This window comes from Grampus griseus, assembly GCF_964374135.1.
Source record: "Grampus griseus genome assembly, chromosome: 2".
Lineage (NCBI taxonomy): Eukaryota > Metazoa > Chordata > Mammalia > Artiodactyla > Delphinidae > Grampus > Grampus griseus.
In genome coordinates, this window is record NC_139018.1 from 45,719,521 (window position 1) to 45,740,780 (window position 21,260).

Sequence of the window (21,260 nt, forward strand, 5' to 3'; positions counted from 1 at the left end):
ATTTAAAAATAAATCCAGACATTTTTCTTCATGTTATCAGTGCTGTGGTATATTCTTAGAATATTGAAAAGTTGAAGAATATGTATTTGTGTTCACTTCTATTCAATCCATTTATATAGTGTCATACAGCAGCCCTCCGTATACTGAGGGCCTACTGTTGGGGACTTGAGCATCCTTGAATTTTGATATCTGTGCATGTGTATGGGGGGGGTGTCCTGGAACCAATACCCCCCACCCCAGGATTCAGAGGAACAACTGTATACTATTTCAATATTCAGTGTTCATCAAAGTATGTTTTAGATATGATACTGTGTCTCAAGGGAAGTGGGGAAATTTTGTATATTAACCATGCAGAATAAAAATGTACTGTGCCTTGCCTCTCTTGTTTAAAATGTATAAGCTTAAATGTTAAGTATACCTACTCAGAGCTTATGAACATTCTTTCATTTAATCAAAATATAGTGTTAAACTCTGACAGAAATATTTGCATTCCTTTATACTTTATTCTTAATTTGAACTCTTAAATTTGTTGATGTTGAACAGCTTTGCATAGTGCATTTTCCAGGGTACGTTGAGTTTCTTTAGATGAGCTTTCTGGATTCTGAAGTCAGTTTACATGCTGCAGTTTCACATGGTTAAATTATAAGCGGTTCCCATTAAATTCTTGTATTTTTTTTTTTCATTTTCCCCTTGACGTGACTGACAGCCTTTGAAGGAAATGCTGCCTTCCCTTAAAGAGAATTATATCAATCACTTAATGCGTTCGAAATATTTTCTCTTTTATGAAACTCTTAACTACAGGATTTGTAGAAGACAGGGTGATCAGAATAACAGAGCACCAAGATGACTCATTTTAGCTAGAGCTCGTCACCAGACCTGGATCCAGTTATTTCTGTTTGCAAATGAGGTGAGTGTTCGAGGTATTCACCAAACAAGCAGAAACTTTATGGATAGTCCTTTAAGGTGAAGAGTTTGCAAACAAGAAGGGAAAGCACATCTACTTTTGTTGTCAGAGGAAGGTATGTTAGGCTTGTGGAAAAGACAGTATTTATTATCAAGCCCACGTGAGCAGTTAGGAGACTATGTGAGGTGCTGGTTTAGAAGCATATTCTCAGAATGCCTAGTCTTAACAAAATATAAAAGCAGCTTTAACAGCCCATTAATGAATAATCCAAGCAAGACATTCAGAACAAAGAAACATTTTATGTAAAAGTTAGGGTTTTCTAAGGGTCCAGGGCCATGAACATGTAAAAGAGATGGGTACAAAGCAACCCAAGACTTAGAATCTATATAAAGCAATATGCAACAATGGGACTGCCCTGGTGGTGCAGTGGATAAGACTCCGAGCTCCCAATGCAGGGGGCCCGGGTTCGATCCCCGGTCAGGGAACTATATCCCACATGCATACCACAACTAAGGAGCCCGTGTGCCGCAGCTAAGGAGCTGGCGAGCCGCAACTCAGGATCCCTGGAGCCACAACTGAGGAGCCTGCCTGTCGCAACTAAGACCTGGCGCAACCAAATAAATAAATTTTTTTTTAAAATGCAACATAACAATAAAATAATGTTTGCCCTCAAGGATAAAGTAGATGAGAATAAAACAATATGAGTAAACATGATTTTTTGGTAGGTTTAATAAGATGTACTATTGAATCATTTAGAAAGCTTTTGGCTATTAAGTGATAATGAATTGAACTCGAATTGGCCTAACAGTAAGGAAATTTATTATTTCACAAGTTGTCAGGGTGATTTCAGGCACTTTACAATCAACAGCTCAGTGATGCCATCGAAGTCCAACATCTGTTCATAGTTCATTCTGGCATCCTTGGTGTCAGCGTCTCTAAAGCTGGGTCCTTTTGGAGTCACATGATGGTGCTAGTGGTAATCAGAGCTGTGTCCTTCCCTTTAGTCTGGTTAGGCCAGCTAATGCCACATCTCCATCTGCAGATCAGCTGGGGTTTGCTTAAACTAATCAGGTTTCCCTATTTTATCTGGGATTATACCTGGGTAAAACCAGGACTGTTAGGAAGCAGGGAATGAGTTGGGTAGGCAGCCATCAATGTGTCCTACAACTAGAGAGAGTGTCCTTGGGCTATTGGACTCTAGAATTATGAGGTATTAAGAAAATCTTTAAAGACAAAATGAAAGAAAACTGGGTAGAACAAGAGCCTTTCCAAAAAGAAAAAAAAAGGAATTTCCATTTATTGAGGACCTACTATATGACAACCTCTTTGCAAACAATATTTTATTCAATGGTCATAGTAACCCATTTTATAGACAAAAGATGTGTTATAAAATGTATTATACAGTTCATTTTACAGACAAAGGAACCAAGGCTCAGAGGATTTAAGTAATTTTGTATAAACCAAATTCCCTTTTTTCTCCATAGCTTACTATGTTCTTCTGTTTAATCACTGGAGTACAACAGTCAAGATCAGAACGTTAGAATAAGGAATTAACATACTTTTTGAAATGAGACGTGATGTGCTGCTCACATCCCACTTTAGGACTGAAGGACTCATTTTTTTAGTTGCTATAACTGCTGCTAGCAGACAGTCCTTAGGAATCATCCCGTGTGAGAACTGTCTCAGGTGAAGAAAGCCACTTCACCCAAGATCAGACTGTTTCCTAAGATCAGACTGTGGCCTGTATCAACTGACTGAAGTGAAAATATGAAGGCATCCCCCTCTTGACAGCTCTAAAACATCATCCCAGCTCATAACCCCTATAGTGTAGGCTGAGGCATGGATGTTCAACTTCTTACTCTGCCTAATTGTGTGCCTTCTCGTCTCCACACCTGTTGAGAGAAAGGGCACTCCTTCATAAACCTCTTGCATTCTAATCTCTTTGCCTCCTGGGGGACACAACCTGTGGCAAAAAAATACTTGAGAAGATGGTATTGTAGAAACAATAATAGATCAAATAATATTTGGTCTCCTATAAAATGAGGTGATGTGAGCACACCCTGGTTTTGAAATTATATTAATCTTTGGCCTTGCTGGTAATGAGGAAAGGCATGGTTGAGAGTATTACCAATGGGAACTATTAACTTTTTCAAGCTGATTACATTTCTAATTAAAAACCTACTTTTTTCCCCCTCTATAAATCTGGAGATTTCATAAAACCAAAAGAACCCACGGGAAGATTGTCTGATACTGGTATCCATTACTGATTTGAAAGCAGTGAAGTATAGTTTAGAGAGATGAAATAGTTAAAAGGAGTCCAGAGAAATATACCAGAATGCTACCAGTAATTGTCTATGGGTCGCCTATATGTAAACTTTTTCTTTCTGCTTTTCTCATTTCCTGAATATATTATGTTTCCTGAAGTAAGAAAATAGAACAATTTCTTTGTAGCATCTGTTGGAGAGGTTAATTTGGGGGTAGTATTTACTCCTATTTACTTTTTTTTTTTTTTTGTCTTTATTGAATTTGTTACAATATTGCTTCTGTTTTATGTTTTTTGGCCATGAGGCATGTGGGATCTTAGCTCCCTGACCAGGGATGAACCTGCACTTCCTGCATTGGAAGGCGAAGTCTTAACCACTGCACTGCCAGGGAAGTCCCTCCTTTTTAAAAAATAGTTTAGCAAATATTGAAAACTTTGGGAGACTCTGATGCAGTGTTCACATTGCTACATATTTCTTTTTCCATTGAGTCCATTGCGCATTATCAAGAATAAACTGCCCCAATTAAATAACATGTGAAGACAGGTAACTCTTTATTAAATGGATGATTTGCAAGAAGGACATTGATGAATAAAGGTAAACTTTTTCACTCATAGTGAACATGAAACTTTTAAATGTGTAAGGTTTACGTTCAATTTCATTTCTTTAAAAAGTATCTGCTCCTTTATATCATGGTGTGCGAAGCACTGGTGAGATTTATGTCACCAGAGATTCCCAGTTTGTTGATTTCCCCAAGATTTTTCACCCGATGATTGTACTGCAACAAGTGAGCATCATTGACCGCAACCTTGAAGTGGTCAGCTTCAACCAGGACTTGTATCTGAAATGGCACGTACACAAAACTGTTAGGAATGCCCATTCATCACAAAACCAGTGTGGCCTGAGCTCAGGATGTCCAGCATTTCACCTTTATGATCAATTGTAGAACTAATTAAAGTCAGAAAAAGTAACTTTACAGCAAAAATAAACTCCAACTTATTCAAGATTTAAACAAAACAAAATGATAAAATTTTTAGAAGGATATATAGTTGAAGCCACAGAGGAAAAGATTAGGTAAAGTTTTTGGATGGCCTCAACCACCTAAAACTAAAACTAAAACTAAATGCTAAAATAGGAATCCTATACTTAGAGTGGCAAATGTTATGAAGATTGATAATAACCAGTTTTGGCAAGAGTAGGGGAAACATACTCTCCCAGTAGTTAGAGGATGTGTTAATCCTTACATCCTTTTGGAAGCAGCACTTTGGCAATATCCTTATCTAAATTTTAAACATGTATATTCTTTGAGTAAAGTTATTCTGGGAAGCAAAGATTTATAAGGATAGTTATCACAGTATTTTAGTAAAATAAATAAAACTTTCCCGGTTTTATTTGTTTGGAATATTTCCATACTCCAGATTTTCATCAGTAGGGTACAGGCGGAATTATTACACATCTGAACAATGAAGTACTATTAGGTGGCAATGTTCTCATAAGGAAAGATGTCCACCAAATGTAGAATATGGTCCCTGTTAGACCCTGCCCTTGAGCTGGCGGTCTAGCTGGTTTTTTTTAATTAATTTATTTATTTTTATATGTGGCTGTGTTGGGTCTTCGTTGCTACGCACAGGCTTTCTCTAGTTGCGGCGAGCGGGGGCTACTCTTTGTTGCGGTTCACGGGCTTCTCACTGTGGTGTCTTCTCTTGCTGCGGAGCACAGGCTCTAGGCCCACAGGCTTCAGTAGTTGTGGCTCATGGGCTCTAGAGCACAGGCTCAGTAGTTGTGGCGCACGGGCTTAGGTGCTCCGCAGCATGTGGGATCTTCCTGGGCCAGGGATCGAACCCGTGTCGCCTTCATTGGCAGGTGGATTCTCAACCACTGCGCCACCAGGGAAGCCCGGTCTAGCTGTTTTATAACCCAATCTATAGTCAACCCTTACCTGATACTGTGGACCTAATAAATATTTGTGAAGCAGTGCTTAAAAATGAAAAGTGTGTTGCTTGTCATAGAAAACACTGGAAAGTTACTCATGTTGAAACCTTTGTGAGGATGGGGGAAGCAGTAAAGGATGGAGAACTTTTTAGTTAATTTTTTAAAATCTATAAATTTTTCTTTTCATAAAACAAGTATGTATTACTTTTAGAATTTAAAAATTTTAGGTTTTTTTATTTTTTTTGACTATGCCACACGGCATGTGGGATCTTAGTTCCCCAACCAGGGATTGAACTCACGCCCCCTGCATTGGAAGCATGGAGTCTTAACCACTGGACCACCAGGGAAATCCAATATTTTGTTTTGATTGCCATGCTAACTATGTTGTTTTGAGGAATTAAGTCTCAGCCCAACTGTACCATAAAGACTCTCTACTTTTTTTATTAAAGATGCTATTTTTCTCACTTCCAGAAAAGCTTAAACTCAGAAGGGTGGTAACGGGTGATGGTAAGGTGCCTGAATGGAGTTGGGGAGAGTGCCACTATTTCTGAGACCTGTCCCCTGGTATGGAGAGCAGATGTACTGGTTAGGTGTCCCAGGACAGCTGATGAAAATTCATTTCCTGTGCATTGTGGTTTAAGAGTGATTCCCCATGAGAAATATACATTATCAATAAATAATAGTAGCAATAACTTACTTTGAAAGGTTTACCACTTTCAAATGGGAAAACCGTCTGTCTTTCTTCCTTCCCCCAGTTATTATTCAGCTTCGAATTGCAAACGATGACTTTCCTGTTGTCCTCATTGAAGCGTGGGTTAAAGTGGAAGGCGACATCATTTCCTGTCTTGAAATCTAAAGCAAGTCTGTTTTAAACCAAAGACCAGAGTTAGTAAAATTATTCAAGTTGTACATTTGTATCAAGTGAAGAACATAAAATTTTCTAAAGAGCAAATCATTTATAAAATACAGGAAAAATTTCTAAACAGAAAGCAAATAAACCAGAGAATGGGTTCAAACTGGGAAGTATACTGGGCCAAGTACAGTAGTTCCACTTTATGTGCAGAGGGTATGTTCTAAGACCCCAGTGGATGCCTGAAACCATGGATAGTACCGAACCAAACATCTATTTAGCTAGCTAGCTAGCTGGCTAGCTATCCACGCACACTTTTTTCCTATACATGTATACCTATGATAAAGTTTAATTTATAAATTAGGTACAGTAAGAGATTAATAATAAAATAGAACAATTACAGCAATATACTGTTGTAAAAGTCATGTGAATGTTGTCTTTCAAAATATTGTACACATTTAATGCCTTTTCCATCTGAACTAAGCACTTATGCACTGGGGCTGTAACTTTTGCAGTTTGAGGTATGACAGAAAAAAAAAAAACTAGCATGAGTTTCTTTCCTTTCTCACAATTTCATGGACAGAAGATTTGTACTTACTATAGATCTTAGCAACCTCAGCATACAATTTTTTTCTTTCCATTAAGTCAAGAACCTTCCCTTTTTCACTTAAAAGGAGCCTTTTATAGCTTCTCTTTGGCATATATGAATTGCCAGCATCACTACTCTTGCTTTTGGGGTCATTATTAAGTAAAAGGTTACTTGGACACAAGCACCAGGGTACCACGACAGTGGATCTGATAACTGAGAGCTACTAAGTGCCTAATAGGCCAGATATTGCTGCACAAAGGGATGATTTCACGTACTGGGCAGGATGGGGCTGGACAGCGTGAGATTTCACCATGCTGCTCACAACGGTGGCAACTTAAAACTTATGAACTGCTTATTTCTGGGAATTTCCATTTAATATTTTCAGACCGCGATTGACCCTGGGTAACTGAAATCGTGGAAAGCGAAACCTCAGATAAGGGGGGACTACGGTATTCGATGTACTACCACAGTATCTCAAAGTACACAAGACTATGTGTTGAGTTTTTTGGCCTCGTTGTCTTTGGTCAGATCCTTCTATTCAGCTGTAATTCTCTTTTTACTCTCTACACATGAAACAGTCAAGGTGTGCTCGCTTCGGCAGCACATATACTAAAATTGGAACGATACAGAGAAGATTAGCATGGCCCCTGGGCAAGGATGACACGCAAATTCATGAAGCGTTCTATTTTTTTTCCCCTGGTGGTGCAGTGGTTAAGAATCCGCCTGCCAATGCAGGGGACACAGGTTCGAGCCCTGGTCCGGGAAGATCCCACGTGCCGTGGAGCAACTAAGCCCGTGTGCCACAGCTACTGAGCCTGTGCTCTAGAGCCCACGTGCCACAACTATGGGTGACTAGAGCCCGTGCTCCACAACAAGAGAAGCCACCGCAATGAGAAGCTCGTGCACCACAACTAGAGAAAGCCTGTGCGCAGCAACAAAGACCCAACGCAGCCAAAAATAAATAAAAATAAATTTTTTAAAAAAGAAAATTCAATTGAGTAAAATATTTTAAAAAAAAAGCAAGGTCTGCTTTCTAGACCTACTAACAATGATTCCTTCGGTATTTAATTCACCCAGTAACAGACACATACAACCACCAATGATTAAATTCACAGGGAAAGGACCAATATGGTCAAATGGCAATAGAAGTTGTATTTGACTAAATATGCAATGCCTGTATTTTCTCAGCTGTGAAAAGGAAGATAATTGTCAACTCTACCGCCGTACGGATTTTTTTCTTTCATGTAACTGCTCACATAGATTTTGCAGATCAAAGCAATACATTTCTCAGTTTACTACCACCTTAATCATTTCAACCAAAATTGGTTTTGACCTGCCACAGTCTCAGTCGACATCTCTATTGTTATTGGAACTAACCTTTTTAGTGCAACAGTCATAAATAAGGCAAAGATACCAGTGTGGTCCTGCATGACAGCAGCTGCAGCAGGAGGAGAGCAGATATTACCAAATCGTGAGTGCTGTCTGCAGAGGATCAGGGCGCTGGGTCCTATGTTATTTTGGGAGGCAAGATGGATAAGGACACAGGCAGAGGATATATATGTTGTGTAACTTGCTGTGAGACAAGCTTTATTATGTAGGGAAGTATTGTGCTGAGAGAAGCTGTATAGGCTGTGTGGAAGGAAGAGCTGGCTTAGGGTAGTGACTACCACGTAGAACCAGAGCAGGCTGGCTGGAGGTGGAGTGAACTGGTTAGCTGAATGTAAAACGATCAGATCAGAATCTGAGTCCACCTCCTGGTAACAGAGGAGGTTGCTCCTGCCGATTCACGCGGATCAAGATGACAGGCACTCACAGGGGCTGTTTATAGATTCTTAAATAAACCTGTGTACACAGCTGGAATTTGTACCTTTTGTAACCTGTCTATAAGACCCAGAAACATATTAATTAATCTAGGAGCTTTAATAGTACTACTAACCTCAAGGACAGACATACTGAACAGCTTCAGGATAGCCCTAGCCTGCTTGTATTATATATAAATATAACCAGTGGTGATAACCAGAGCCAAGCATCCCAGGGCAGCCCGTAAATCAGCATGGATTTTCCTAAGTGAGCTCAAAGTCTTACCCGCCCCGAGCTCACCCCACCAGTACCAATGGCAGAGGCTAATTTATTTTTACAAAGTCTTTAACTTGCAGTCTTTTCAAACTTTTTAAGTAAACAGTGTCTACTCAGAAGACTGGGGTTCCCCACCTTGTCACTTATCATCTGTAGACCAGGCCGACACGTGGGAATCTGTGACTGCTGTTTCACCCGGTATGAAGACGGAAATGGCGGCCAAGCTCACAAATCTGAGAGTGCACCAAGATCTGCACAACTGCAGGGAGATTTGTACCACTATGAGGACAGAGAGGTATAATTTTTTTTTTTTTTTTTTTTTTTTTTTTTTTGCGGTACGCGGGCCTATCCCGTTGCGGAGCAACAGGCTCCGGACGCGCAAGCTCAGCGGCCATGGCTCACGGGCCCAGCCGCTCCGCGGCATGTGGGATCTTCCCGGACCGGGGCACGAACCCGTGTCCCCTGCATCGGCAGGCGGACTCTCAACCACTGCGCCACCAGGGAAGCCCCGAGAGGTATAATATTTAAGCTCTCAGATCAACTAGACATCTTTTTGTCTTTGACCCTAGTTTTTTTTTTTTTTATATTTATTTATTTGGCTCCACCGGGTCTTAGTTGCGGCACGCATGATCTTCGTTGCGACATGCAGGATCTTTCAGCTGTGGCATGTGGGATCTTTTTTAGTTGTAACCTGAGAACTCTTAGTTGAGGCATGTGGGATCTAGTTCCCTGACCAGGGATCAAACCCCGGCCCCCTGCATTGGGAGCATGGAGTCTTAGCCCCTGAACCACCATGGAAGTCCCTGACCCTAATTTTTGATGGGCTTTGTGTTTTAGACAATCTATGGCTCAGAGGTGGAGGGATGGCCAAACATTACATTACAAAGGCTCTACTTTCCTTTAATTCTAAGGCTTTCACTGCCTAGAAGAACCAACAGAATGGGTTTTCCTGCTCTTCCTCTTTGTCCTCACAAAGTAGAACTCTTTTATTCTGGTTCTGGGAGAAACACAAGATTTAGTGAGGGAAACCTTGTCTTCTTGGTGGGAATGTGTATTGATTTATGGGGAAATCCCAAATTATGGTATAGCCAAGATTCTAAATGTGCAATTTTAAAAACTCTATCAAAATTCAAAACAGATCACCCTTTATTCCAAAAGCAATCAGTAAATATGTTAGACTTGCTGACTTTGCTCTTTACCTGTTTGCATCGGGCTTTACTGTGCCCAGGATTGTTATCAGCATGCGGGGCATGACTCCTCCGGAAAAAGGCAGGTCATAAGGCACATTCTGGGAATTAAAATATATATATATATATCAATAAAGAGTCATGTTTTCTTGAGGCAAGAAAGAAAAAGATATCGCCAAAGTTCAACCGCTTTTAATATGTGTGAATAACACATAACCCTACTTTAGCCATCTTTTCAGACTCTCAGGCCACCTTGCCCAGGGCCTGAAGAGAGAAGGCTCCCTACACAATTGCAGCTAATAATCGAGAATAAGGCCATCAGGTAATTGGTGCCAAAGGCAGAACATGTTCCCTTTCGGAGCACTGTATCTCTCATGACAAGGCCTATCCCAATCTATAACTCATCCACTTGACCTATTTTTTGGAAAGACCCTTGTCATATAACATTCTCTGTCAGGTTGTTCTGCTCCCTGTGGGCAGGCACTGTGGTACCTTCTGGGCTTCTGAGGCCCTCTATGTTCCACTCACACAAGGCCCTGAGGAGTGCTTCGAATGTGGCAGGTACTTGATATTTGTAGAATGGACACTTTCCAATTAATACCTTCCCCAGTTCATTTTACAAATATTTCTTGACCTTCTATGTTCAAGGCGCTGTAAATATTCCCGATGCTCTGTCCTTGGCCTCTTCTCTTTTTCCTGTAAAACTGTTTCCCCCTGGGTTCGACCATCACCCAAGTCTTTTCTCTCTAGCACTGATCTGTCTGATCTGTACTAGTCCTGTGCTTCCTCCCGGAACTCAATAGTCCTGTGCTATTGAACTCTTTCCTCATATCTGTATCTTTTCTCCCAACTACACTATTTGGAAGGGAAGGGTCTGTGTCTGAGATGTGGCTGGAGCCCCACAGAGTTTTATGCTTAGAACTCATTTATTAAAATGGGTTTTAATGTAAGTGAAAAATTAATCCTTAGATGACAAAATTATCTTTAGAAGGTTTTTAAAAACCTGATTACCGTGGTTCCCCCAAAGGTTCCCTCTATGACCATGGGAAGGTTGTATAACTCTTTATTGCCCCATTTCCTCATTTGTGAAGTGGGGATAATAACAGTGTCTTAGAGGGTGCTTATGGGGTTGAATGAGATCATCCATGTAGAAGCACACAGCTGGCACCTGTTATATACTCAGTGTTTATTAATAATAATAACCAAAACTTCCCCCATTGCTATGATCTTAACTTGATTTATATTAAAGCTGCTTTACAGATGCCTTTAAAAGATGCACTAGCTTCTCTTTAACAGTACACATATTGAACTCAACACGAGCAGCAATTTTTTCTATTGGACCAACATACACTGTGGCTGGTCCTTGCAAAGCAGCTGTAAGCAGTGAGTTTAAAGCTTCAGCTCTCCCAGGAGCCCTTTGCAGGTCAGTACCCAGAGCCAGCTCCCAGCCACAGCACCTCAAAGTGATGGCACCACTGCTCCAGACAATTGCTACGGGCTTCATTAGCTTTGTCCTGATCACAGTCAAGCATATGAAATGACTAACATCATCTTACCAGGGGTCCAGAGGGGACGCCATAAGGGCCAGCAGCAGGGTAGGCTCCAGGAGCACTTGGCTGTCCAGGAGGTGGGTAGACCCCAGGCCCAGGGTAGGCACCTGGTGCAGTTGGTCCAGGATAACCAGGTGCAGTTGGGCCAGGGTAGGCCCCTGGAGGTGCCTGGCCTGGGTAACCCCCAGGAGGGGTTACCCCTGGGGGTAACCCCTGGCCAGGGTAGGGGCCGGGTGGTACCTGGCCAGGGTAGGCCCCAGGATAGGATGCTCCCGGGTAGCCTCCTGCCCCAGCAGGCTGGTTTCCCCATGGACCAGGCCATCCTTGAGGGTTTGGGTTTCCAGACCCAGATAAGGCATCATTAAGCTGGAAAGAAAGACATAAACAGTTATAGGATGAAAGACATTCACCACAACAGAATTTTCAGGAATATGTGATCTAAGAATTAGAGCGACATGCTGAAGATATGAAATTCATATCAATAAAATTTCCCCCACCTATTAGTTTTGAGTTCCTAAGACTAAAATTAGACTTTAGGATTATACATGCTTGATCACTCTATTCTTGCTTCCCATCGTCTCAGATCATTAAGGGTTGCCTTTTCGTAATTTGCTAAAGTCAGGAGCTAGCCATCCTCTGTGTAAAAGCACATACTTTCTGACACGAGAAAAACAATCATGAAAATCAAGATGCATGTGGGCTGGAAAACCTCCACCAAGCTGGCACTGGTTGCCTTGGCCTTCCCTTGGCTGGATGTCTACTGCACTTCAGGTGCACCAGGTTAGTCACCACTTAGTGGCATCCAGGCTAGTATCAGAGAAGCTGCCTTGTACACAGGGATGTGGAATCACAAGATCTGGTTTGAAATCCAGTGCCATCCTTCAAGAGCCCCAAACTCTTGGAGCCATCATGCCACTTGTACAGGACTTAGTGTCTTTGTCTGTGTAACAAGGATAATGATCTTATCTCATGTGATTGTTGTGAGGAACAGATGAGGCAGCATTTGGGACGGCTCTTTATAGACCGCAAGATGCTGTGCCAGTGTTGGTTTGTGTCCTTTCTCTCCAGGAGGAGACTCTGCCTTCTCCCTCTCTGACATCTACAGTATTTAGCAGAGTGCTAGGTGGTACATGGAAGATACTCAGTAAAAACTTCTATGTTGATTGAATATGATCTGCCAGGATTGTCTGACCCTTTGGTGCATCAGGAATCCAACCCCAGACCTGGTATCGGGGCAGCAGAGTGAGGCTGTGAAGGGAGCCCATGGGGTCTGGGGGAGGAGGAGAGAGAAACAGAGGGCTGGATGATGACGGAAAGTAAACCGGATTTAGAAAACAACTCGAGCTCCTGGGTGTAGGTGGTGTGAGTCATTCTGTCAAGGAATTTGAGAATACATAAGCATGCTAATAGGAATTTATTTTGGCTGCTTCTTACTCCAGCATTTGGGAAAGGAGGAGTAGAGGGCACTGCAGGATTTAAAAAAAAAATCAGGATGCTCAGACTGTACCACACTGCCCTTTGTTCAGCTGGTTTCTCAGCTCCTGCCAGTGGAATCCACCCACTTCTGTCCTAGGCCTTGGGTAAAGGGGTTACTGTTAGTGAGGCCCAGGCCTCTCTCTTCCTGGCTTTCTTCCCAAATCTGTTGCTGGAAAAACAAGACTCCAGCTAACAAGCCCTCATTGGACGGGTGAGGCCAGAGGAAGCCAAGTGGTGGGAGAGTTAGGAAAACTTGAGTGGTTAAAAAAAAACAACCTTCAACCTGCATGACTGTATACATATTAGGGTAGGAAAACAGACATAAAACACTTACCGAAAAACTGTCTGCCATTTTCCTGAAAGGAGAAACAAACAAACAAACACAGGTTATTGATCCTAAAAGATTTCACTGGTTTCCGTATGAATTTAACATCACAAACAGCTCATTGTGCAGGTCTAGTCAGTGCACAGGCATTCTCCTAACACAAGCCAGTCTATTCCTCAAATATGCTGAAATCATTAGCGGGGAACCACAAAAATGTCTCATCAAAGGGCGGAGATGCACTCCACCTGGATCACCACGCCCTATTTAACTCATACCTTTAAACTCTAATCACACTAGCCTGTGGCCTGAATCCTGGGAGTACCAGGCGACCCAACGCAGGTGGGAGAGGGGGGAATAAAATGCTCTGCCCCTTTCCTAGGTAACAAATGTAAACGGTCCTGGGTTTTTGGTCCTCCTTCACCTTCCTTCCTGTGTTCTTTTTCTACCACCTCATAAAAAGTGTTCAGTGCATTAATCTCACCCACCTCCCCTCCGGTTCCCTCTAACAGCCCCACACCCTCCTCTGGGTTTTGGGAGGAAGCGGTTGGTTCTTCCTACTGAGATTTGAAAGACAATCCTTGCCTTCCCCGCCCCACCCTCCAAGACCTAGTTGCTGCTGTTGATTTATTCCTTCATTTGTACACATTTATGCCTACTCTGGGCCAGGCACCGGGTGGCTCCTGTCTGGGTTTGAAGATGAAATCGACCAAGATGTATGGCCAAAGGGTCCAGAGGCCAGAAGGGGGGTCACAAGTGATGGACGCTGTGAGCCAGACTGCATGCTGTGGGAAGTCACAACTCGAAAGATGACTTCTAACAGGGGAAGAGACAGTGTTGCTTGAGCTAAGCCTTATAGGAAAGGTGAGATTGTGATGTGGAGCAATAAAGAAGAAAGGCGGGCACAAGATGATTCCCTTTTTTTTTAAAAAAGATACTTGTTATTCCAAATGAAATGTCTGGCAGTATAACAAACAACTAAGGTTTAAAAAAAAAAGTCAGGGTTTCCCTGGTGGCGCAGTGGTTGAGAGTCCGCCTGACAATGCAGGGGACTCGGGTTCGTGACCCAGTCCGCGAAGATCCCACGTGCCGCGGAGCGGCTGGGCCCGTGAGCCATGGCTGCTGAGCCTGCGCGTCTGGAGCCTGTGCTCCGCAACGGGAGAGGCCACAACAGTGAGAGGCCCGCGTACCGCAAAAAAAAAAAAAAAAGTCAGACAATGTGGAGGAAAATATTTTTGGGTAGGATGCTACCAGAAAGGGTTGGCCTTGCCCACAGCTGCCTCAAAGGGTAGCCCCGAGACATCATTCTTGCTTCTCCGGCTCCTCCCCCTGTGCCAAGGCCCCATCCAAACACGATGTTTTACACCTGCTCCCGCTGCGGGTGCTCTCTAGCGGTGAGGGGAGGAGAGTAGCTTTGGACTCCTCAGGCCTGGGTGAGTTTTCTCAGCTCAGGATCACTGATGCTGTGGCCAAAATTACCTGGACTTGAACAATCAGAATCTCTTTTTCCTTAAGTCGCCTATTTGTGATAGTTACTCAATTATTATTCTTAAAATAATTGAGTAAATGGTGGCTGCTTGATAGGTCCTAAAAATGTAAAATATTAGATTTTATTGTTAAAAAACCAAACAGGCAGACCTCCTCCTAGAACTTAATGTGTGCTTTATTGATACACCAGATATTTTATCCTACTCTGCTGTAGGATAAAATACTCTTTCTTTTTGCACATCTCTTTTTAATCTGGGCATTCTCAAATATATTTGGAAACACTCAGGTTGTCACTGTTACCACTGTGCCCACCTTCCAACGTGGAAACTGCTAGCAATTTGATTAGGAAGTCACGGTGACTCTCCCAGGGCTTATATTCACTGTATTTAGTATATAGTATTTGACCTTTTAAAGCAAAAGTCAAGTGCTCTTCTGTGCTTCCTTCCCCAAAAGGCTACCACTGCCTTGAAAACTGTGCTGCTACCCCGGAAAGAACTTAAGAGTTGTTAAAGAGAAAGAAAGGACATTTCTTAAGTCAAGAAAATAAAGCTTCTCATTTTGGATGCCAGTAGGAAACAATCTTGAACTTCATAGTGGGCAGAAAGCTTAGTTCCTTTGATTACACTCCTGGGCAACGTATCAAAGCCTCAGCAATAACATTGTAAGTGTTTTGACTTCTTTTAAGTATCCCCATTGTGTTCAGGCTTATTCCCAACCTCACACCACTGACATTTCAGGTGGGATACTTTGTAGGGAGGGGCTGTCCCGTGCATTGCAGTACGTGCAGCAGCATCCCTGGCTTCAACACACAAGATGCCAGTAGCACCCCTCCCCCGCCATCGTGATAATGCAGAATGTCTTAAGACATTGCCAAATAACCCTGGGGGAAGTGGGAAGAGGGCAAAATTGTGCCTGGTTTGAGAACCACTGGTGTAGGCTAATTAGCATATGTATCCTCACATAAATGTACCTATGCAGGTCAATAAAAAACAGAAAGGTAGTTTCAATTGTTAAAACGAGCTAAGTCTGTTCCATTGGCCTCATAAAGTGTCTTATTAACATAAATCCAATTAAACTTAGATGTGTTTAAAGGCTGATCATAACCAGAAACTCACACAAAGACATTTACATTTACATTTCTAAAATGTAACATTTATTCTTTCCGAAGTTTCTGTTCAAGCATATTCAGTTTATTTTCCGACTAGCCCCAAACAATTTAAGAAACAAAGCAGATTCCACTTTATTTCTACTGTGTTTCACATGACACCAAGGATGACAGTTTGGATTGTGTTGTGATTAGACAAGCCCATTAGAATAATGACACCCTGCATTTATGTGGTGCTTTTCAGTTTACAAAGCACTTTCACATACCTTACCTATTTTGATTCTGATAATAATCTCTTGAGATTGACAGGGAAAAATTAATATCCTCACTTTAAAGGTGAGGAAACTGAGTCTCAGAGAGGTAATGTGGTGACCCAAAGTCATTCTGTCATTGGCAGGCCAAGGACCAGGGTCCAAGCATCCTGACTCCTAATTCAGGCTGATTTTACACTAGTATAAAACCTCACACTTTGAAATTTTAAAGTATAGTCCTTCGAAAGTGTTAGTTACTTCATTTAGAAATTCATTCTCTGGCTTAAACATTCAGAACTGCATAAACATGCTGAAATTGTAAACAAATTAAAAAGAGATCATGGGGACTTCCGTGGTGGCACAGTGGTTGAGAATCCTCCTGCCAATGCAGGGGACATGGGTTCGAGCCCTGGTCCGGGAAGATCCCACATGCCATGGAGCAGCTGAGCCTGTGCGCTACCACAATGAGAGGCCCCGCCCATAGCAACGAAGACCCAATGCAGACAAAAATAAGTAAATAAAATGAATAAGTTAAAAAAAAAATCATGTTTTTGTCAGAAAACTAGCTGGGTGACTCAGTGTGCAGTGATATTGAATACAAGGATGGCATGTTGCACAGTCACTTTGCTAATTATAACCACATTTAAACCGATAAAGCTTACTTTTCCAAAAACTGGGTATGCATTGTTTTGATTATGTCAACTCCCAACCATCAGATCTCTGATGAAACAGGTTCTAACCAATGTTCTTTTGAAATCAAGGTTAGCAACCTTAGAACTTAAAAACAAAAAAAGGAACCAAAAAAAGAATTAAAAAAAAACCACATCTATTTGGGTAAATATCTTCCCTACTTGCCTGGAAATTTTCTTTTTTTTTCTTTCTTTCTTTCTTTTTTTTTTTTTTTAGAGGAGTAGCTTATACAGACAATCAAATGTAAAATTTAAAAAATCTTCCCACTCCACAGGTACTATAGGTTTGTGAACTCTGGCATTCCCAGAATCAGAGAATTTTGAAAAGCCAGGATAGAAACACTACGTCAAAGACAAAAACATTTAAAAACTACTACCTGAGTCTTCACATTTGGAAAAACCTACAGAAAGTAGTTCAGTATTGCTTTGGAATAAGGAATTTAAACATGAGTCAGAACGCAGGCCACTTTAATCGGTTGTTAATTGCAGCTCTGCCCTTCAATAAAGAGTAGCTATCCACTGTACTAAGCTATTCTAGGCCCATGCAGCAATTAATTCAGTTGCCAGGGTTCCCAGGAGCACTTCTGAAATTTCTGCCCACGAAGGGCCCCAACTTTTATACAAGCTGTAAGGGAAGCAGATCACAAACGTATTTCCTCAGAACCCCAAGCACTGCCCACACTCCTCCCCAAAGAACACAGGACAGGCAGTCTACGTCCTGGACTTACAGAAACACAGAACAGGCCTTGAGGAACGCTCACTTACCAAAGCCAAATTCAATGATGCTGGTTAGAATAAAGGAAACTGGTCCTTTACTAGGATTTCTTTTTCATCATTGTTCCTCAGCATCAAGGAAGGTAAAGTTACTTTGTGCCTCTCAGTTACTGATTTTTTTTTCCCTTATGGAAAAGCTGAACATCAGTCAAGAGAGAACACATGATACTTAGTCAGCAGCACATTGGAATTACTGCCCTGGCAGGCTTACCACTCAGAATTTAATGAGAAGAACCCATTCAGGCACCAGACACAAAATGTTAACTAGCTGTCCTCAGAGAAGCCTGTGTCCCAAACTATCACAGGAAAGAGAGGCTAAGTTTTAGATCAGTTACTATGAGTCTCAGGTATATGAAGTTTACAAGCCAACTGGTATTTAAGGTAACATAAGAGTCTCAAGTTTTACTATATGAATAAATATCTGTATTACAGTTAAAATTTAGAGTCTGACTGATGAAGGTTCTAGTCTGACTGATGAAGGTTCTATCTAAATCACAGGTGAGACCAATATTGGCCTTTGACCTCACTAGCAGTAAGTAAAAAGTCTTTATAAAGCACTTCTGCATATTTGTGGCATAGCAAAATGTCATTGATTAAGGACCCCTCAACAGAGTGAAATTTGCTATTCCATTTTTTTTAAAACTAGCTTTTGCACTTCCCTGGTGGAGCAGTGGTTAAGAGTCCGCCTGTCAATGCAGGGGGCACGGATTCGAGCCCTGGTCCGGGAAGATCACACATGCCGCGAAACAACTAAGCCCGTGCGCCACAACTACTGAGCCTGCGCTCTAGAGCCCGTGCAAGAGAAGCCACCGCAATGAGAAGCCCGTGCACCGCAGAGTAGCCCCCGCTCGCTGCAACTAGAGAAAGCCCGCGCACAGCAACGAAGACCCAACACAGCCAAAAATAAATAAATAAAATAAATAAATTTAAATAAATAAATAAAAATTAAAAAGGCATTGGTGACTTACAAAAGAAAAGCATGTCTTTAAAAAAAACCAGGGCTTCCCTGGTGGCGCAGAGTCCGCCTGCTGATGCAGGGGACGCGGGTTCGTGCCCCGGTCGGGGAGGATCCCACATGCCGCGGAGCGGCTGGGCCCGTGAGCCATGGCCGCTGAGCCTGCGCGTCCGGAGCCTGTGCTCCGCAACGGGAGAGGCCACAGCAGTGAGAGGCCCAAGTACCGCAAAAAAAAAAAAACAAAAAAACCCCCCAAAAAACTAGCTTTTGGGGTCAATGCTCCTTCTTTTCTGCTTCTTATGTAACCTGGTGAGGCACCACCTAATATTTCTAAGCTCAAAACATTCAAGACCCATCATCAAACTTCTCCCAAGAATATGAAGTAAATGCTGATTCTAAGTATAACGCCCACACATTATTAACTTAGGAAAGAGCTCCAATCTCCCATAGATCAAGGATGAGGCATAGCCATCAAAGGATTGAAAGACTCTCCTCTAGGGATTCAAAGTCAATGTCTGAAAAGGAGACTACTGTGGAACAATAAATTTTTATTATTAAACTTTAACTTTTATGGAAACAATTTCCTAGTATGAAAGATAAACTTGAGGCAAATGAGTCAGAATTTTGGAAGCTGGTGAAAATTTTCTCTCATGCTCTGTGCCAAGAGGTCAATTTTCATTGCTATCGTTTTCTTCAGAACTAAATGAGCCTTTCTTCCATTCCCTTTCCAGAATCCTAGAAACAGACTGGGTCACTGAGGTCCAACTGTCCTCATTGTCCAGCAACCCAACTCCCAGGAGTCAGTTTACAAATATTCCACGGTATCTGGAATAGGAATCGCTAAGGGGAGGGCATGAATGAAGCCTAAGGCACGGCCTCAAGCCCTGTGTCCCTGAGCTCTTACTCCTCAAAATGCATGCATTTTAGTGCTTTGATTTGAGCAACTCACAATCCAGAATAAATGCTCAAACATGTTTGAAAAGCCTCCCCACCCCCGCCTCAGCTAGGCCTCTGCACCCTGGGACCAACATTGTGCCACACCCCACATATCCCCGGCACAGATCGTTAATGCCCAAACCTGGACAGGGATGAGTCACTGATTTGCAAAAACTGAGGGTGTACGGTCTTTGTCAAGCCGGGCACATGTCCACTCAGCCTTGGGGCAGCACCCTTTTCTACGGGATCAGCATCCTGAGAGAGGCTGCAGCCCTTGACCCTGTTGGCCAGGTAGCAGGGCGCATTCCCATCCCACAGCAAGATCAAGTGGTCGACAGCCAAGTCAGGGGTCGTGGAGCCGCCCGACAGAGTCCGGGAGCAGTACCCTCTGTGGACTGGGGGCAGGAAGGCCTGCTTCCTCCCGCCCAGCTGGAGCGCGCGGCTGGGGTGATGCGCGCGCGCCCGCCGCTCACCGCCGGCGGCCCTGGGCGGCCGACGACGGGAGGGCGCGACGCCGGGGCTGAGCCTCCCAGTCGCCTCAGAGGGTAACACACCCGTCCGCCTCGAGTAAATGCAGGTGAGTCCTTGTAAGGCGTTGCTAACTTTCCCCGAGTCTCAGACTCCGCTCTCCCTTCTCGGCGACCCCCTCCCGCGGGCCTCCAGGAAGTCAAGCCCCGGCCGCGCACCGAGCAGCGCCCGGGCGCCCTCGCCCTGACAGGCTCAGCCGCCAGCAAGCCCGTGCGCGCCCCAGTCCCGGCGTCCCGCGCCACTCACCCGACGCCTCGGCACTAGCTCGCGCGCTGCGGGGGTGGCTTCGGCAGAGGTGCTGTCGTCCTGGCTGGGCGGCGGCCGGCTCTGCGCCTCAAATACGCCGGGCCAGGCCCGCCTTTCCCGGGGCGGGGCCGCCACCCCTGCCACCCACGGCCTCGCTCTGCGGACCAGGCGGGGCGAGTCCCCGGCCTCGCTGGACACCCGGGCGCCCAGGCGCCGCGGTTCCAGGGCGCAGAGGAGACGCCTGACTCGGAACAGCGGCGGGTGGGACCCTGACCCGAGGCCTCCATCCCCGCAGCGTCCAGTCGGTTCCCTCCGCAGCCGCTGGAGATCGGAGTTCACCGCCCTCTCACCAGATTCACCTGCTAACTCCTCAGACCAAGATAGGGAGAGTCTGCGAAGCTTTTTGTGTGTGCTTCTTTGGGGAGTTTTGCTTGCTTACTTGCTTTAACCGTGTTTACTCTTTTTCTGCCTGAATCTCAGGCACTCTCAGCCCTTCTGCATTTACTTTACCTAAATCCCTTCTCAGCATCAAAGCCTTCGCACAGTGACTTGGGTCACAGTTTTCTGAGATGCTAGGTGAGATGCTCCCTGTTCTTGGCCTTGCTTTCATTCCCTTTATGAACTGTGATGTGGGTCCACACCTCAGACTAGGAGCCCTAAATTGTTTTGCTGTTTGCTCCCCACTGCATCCTTAGCATCTACCCTGTGTTTGGTAAATATTTGTTTAATGAATGAATGATTGAAATGGTGAACCACTTCCTATTGGGAAGAGTCCTGATAAAGGAGGGAAGAATTAAATAAAATAAAGCTATGGCTACAAAAAGGTTGTTACAACAAGTAGTGATGCTTCCAAGAGAAATGGTATTTGTTTGGTAGCATTTAGCTGGGTAATAGCTGAGTGAAATGACTAAGGATGTCAAAGATGAATTTCTTTTTAAGTTCAGACTCACAAAAATTAACTCGACTCCCAGACATCGAAAACAAATTTATGGTTACCAACGGGGAAAGTGAGGGGGGGATAAATAGGAATTTGGGATTAACAGATACATACTACAATATATAAAATAAAAAACAAGGAACTACTGTATAGCACAGGGAGCTATATTCAATATCTTGTAATACCTATAATGGAAAAGAATCT

The 21,260-nt window shown here is 43.3% G+C and overlaps 1 protein-coding gene across 1 annotated transcript; it reads right to left on the minus strand.

Annotated features, from left to right (window-relative positions):
- Nucleotides 1-3,695: 3,695 nt before the first annotated feature.
- On the minus strand, nucleotides 3,696-20,222 carry LGALS3 (galectin 3). Its single transcript, XM_082648809.1, has 6 exons — nucleotides 20,120-20,222; nucleotides 13,160-13,181; nucleotides 11,356-11,715; nucleotides 9,812-9,900; nucleotides 5,795-5,960; nucleotides 3,696-4,006 (listed from the first exon to the last, which is right to left on the minus strand). Exons 2-6 carry the CDS (start codon nucleotides 13,175-13,177, stop codon nucleotides 3,851-3,853), a joined length of 789 nt encoding a protein of 262 aa, XP_082504935.1. The 5' UTR covers nucleotides 13,178-13,181; nucleotides 20,120-20,222; the 3' UTR covers nucleotides 3,696-3,850.
- Nucleotides 20,223-21,260: the final 1,038 nt, after the last annotated feature.

What these genes read in the sequence shown, in the direction of transcription:
- LGALS3 (XM_082648809.1), bottom strand. An exon ending in GCGTCCCCTCTGGACCCCTG is followed by an intron (nt 9,901 to 11,355) that starts GTAAGATGATGT and finishes TTTAATTCCCAG; the next exon opens with AATGTGCCTTATGACCTGCC. An exon ending in AAAGTGGTAAACCTTTCAAA is followed by an intron (nt 4,007 to 5,794) that starts GTAAGTTATTGC and finishes GTGCCATTTCAG; the next exon opens with ATACAAGTCCTGGTTGAAGC.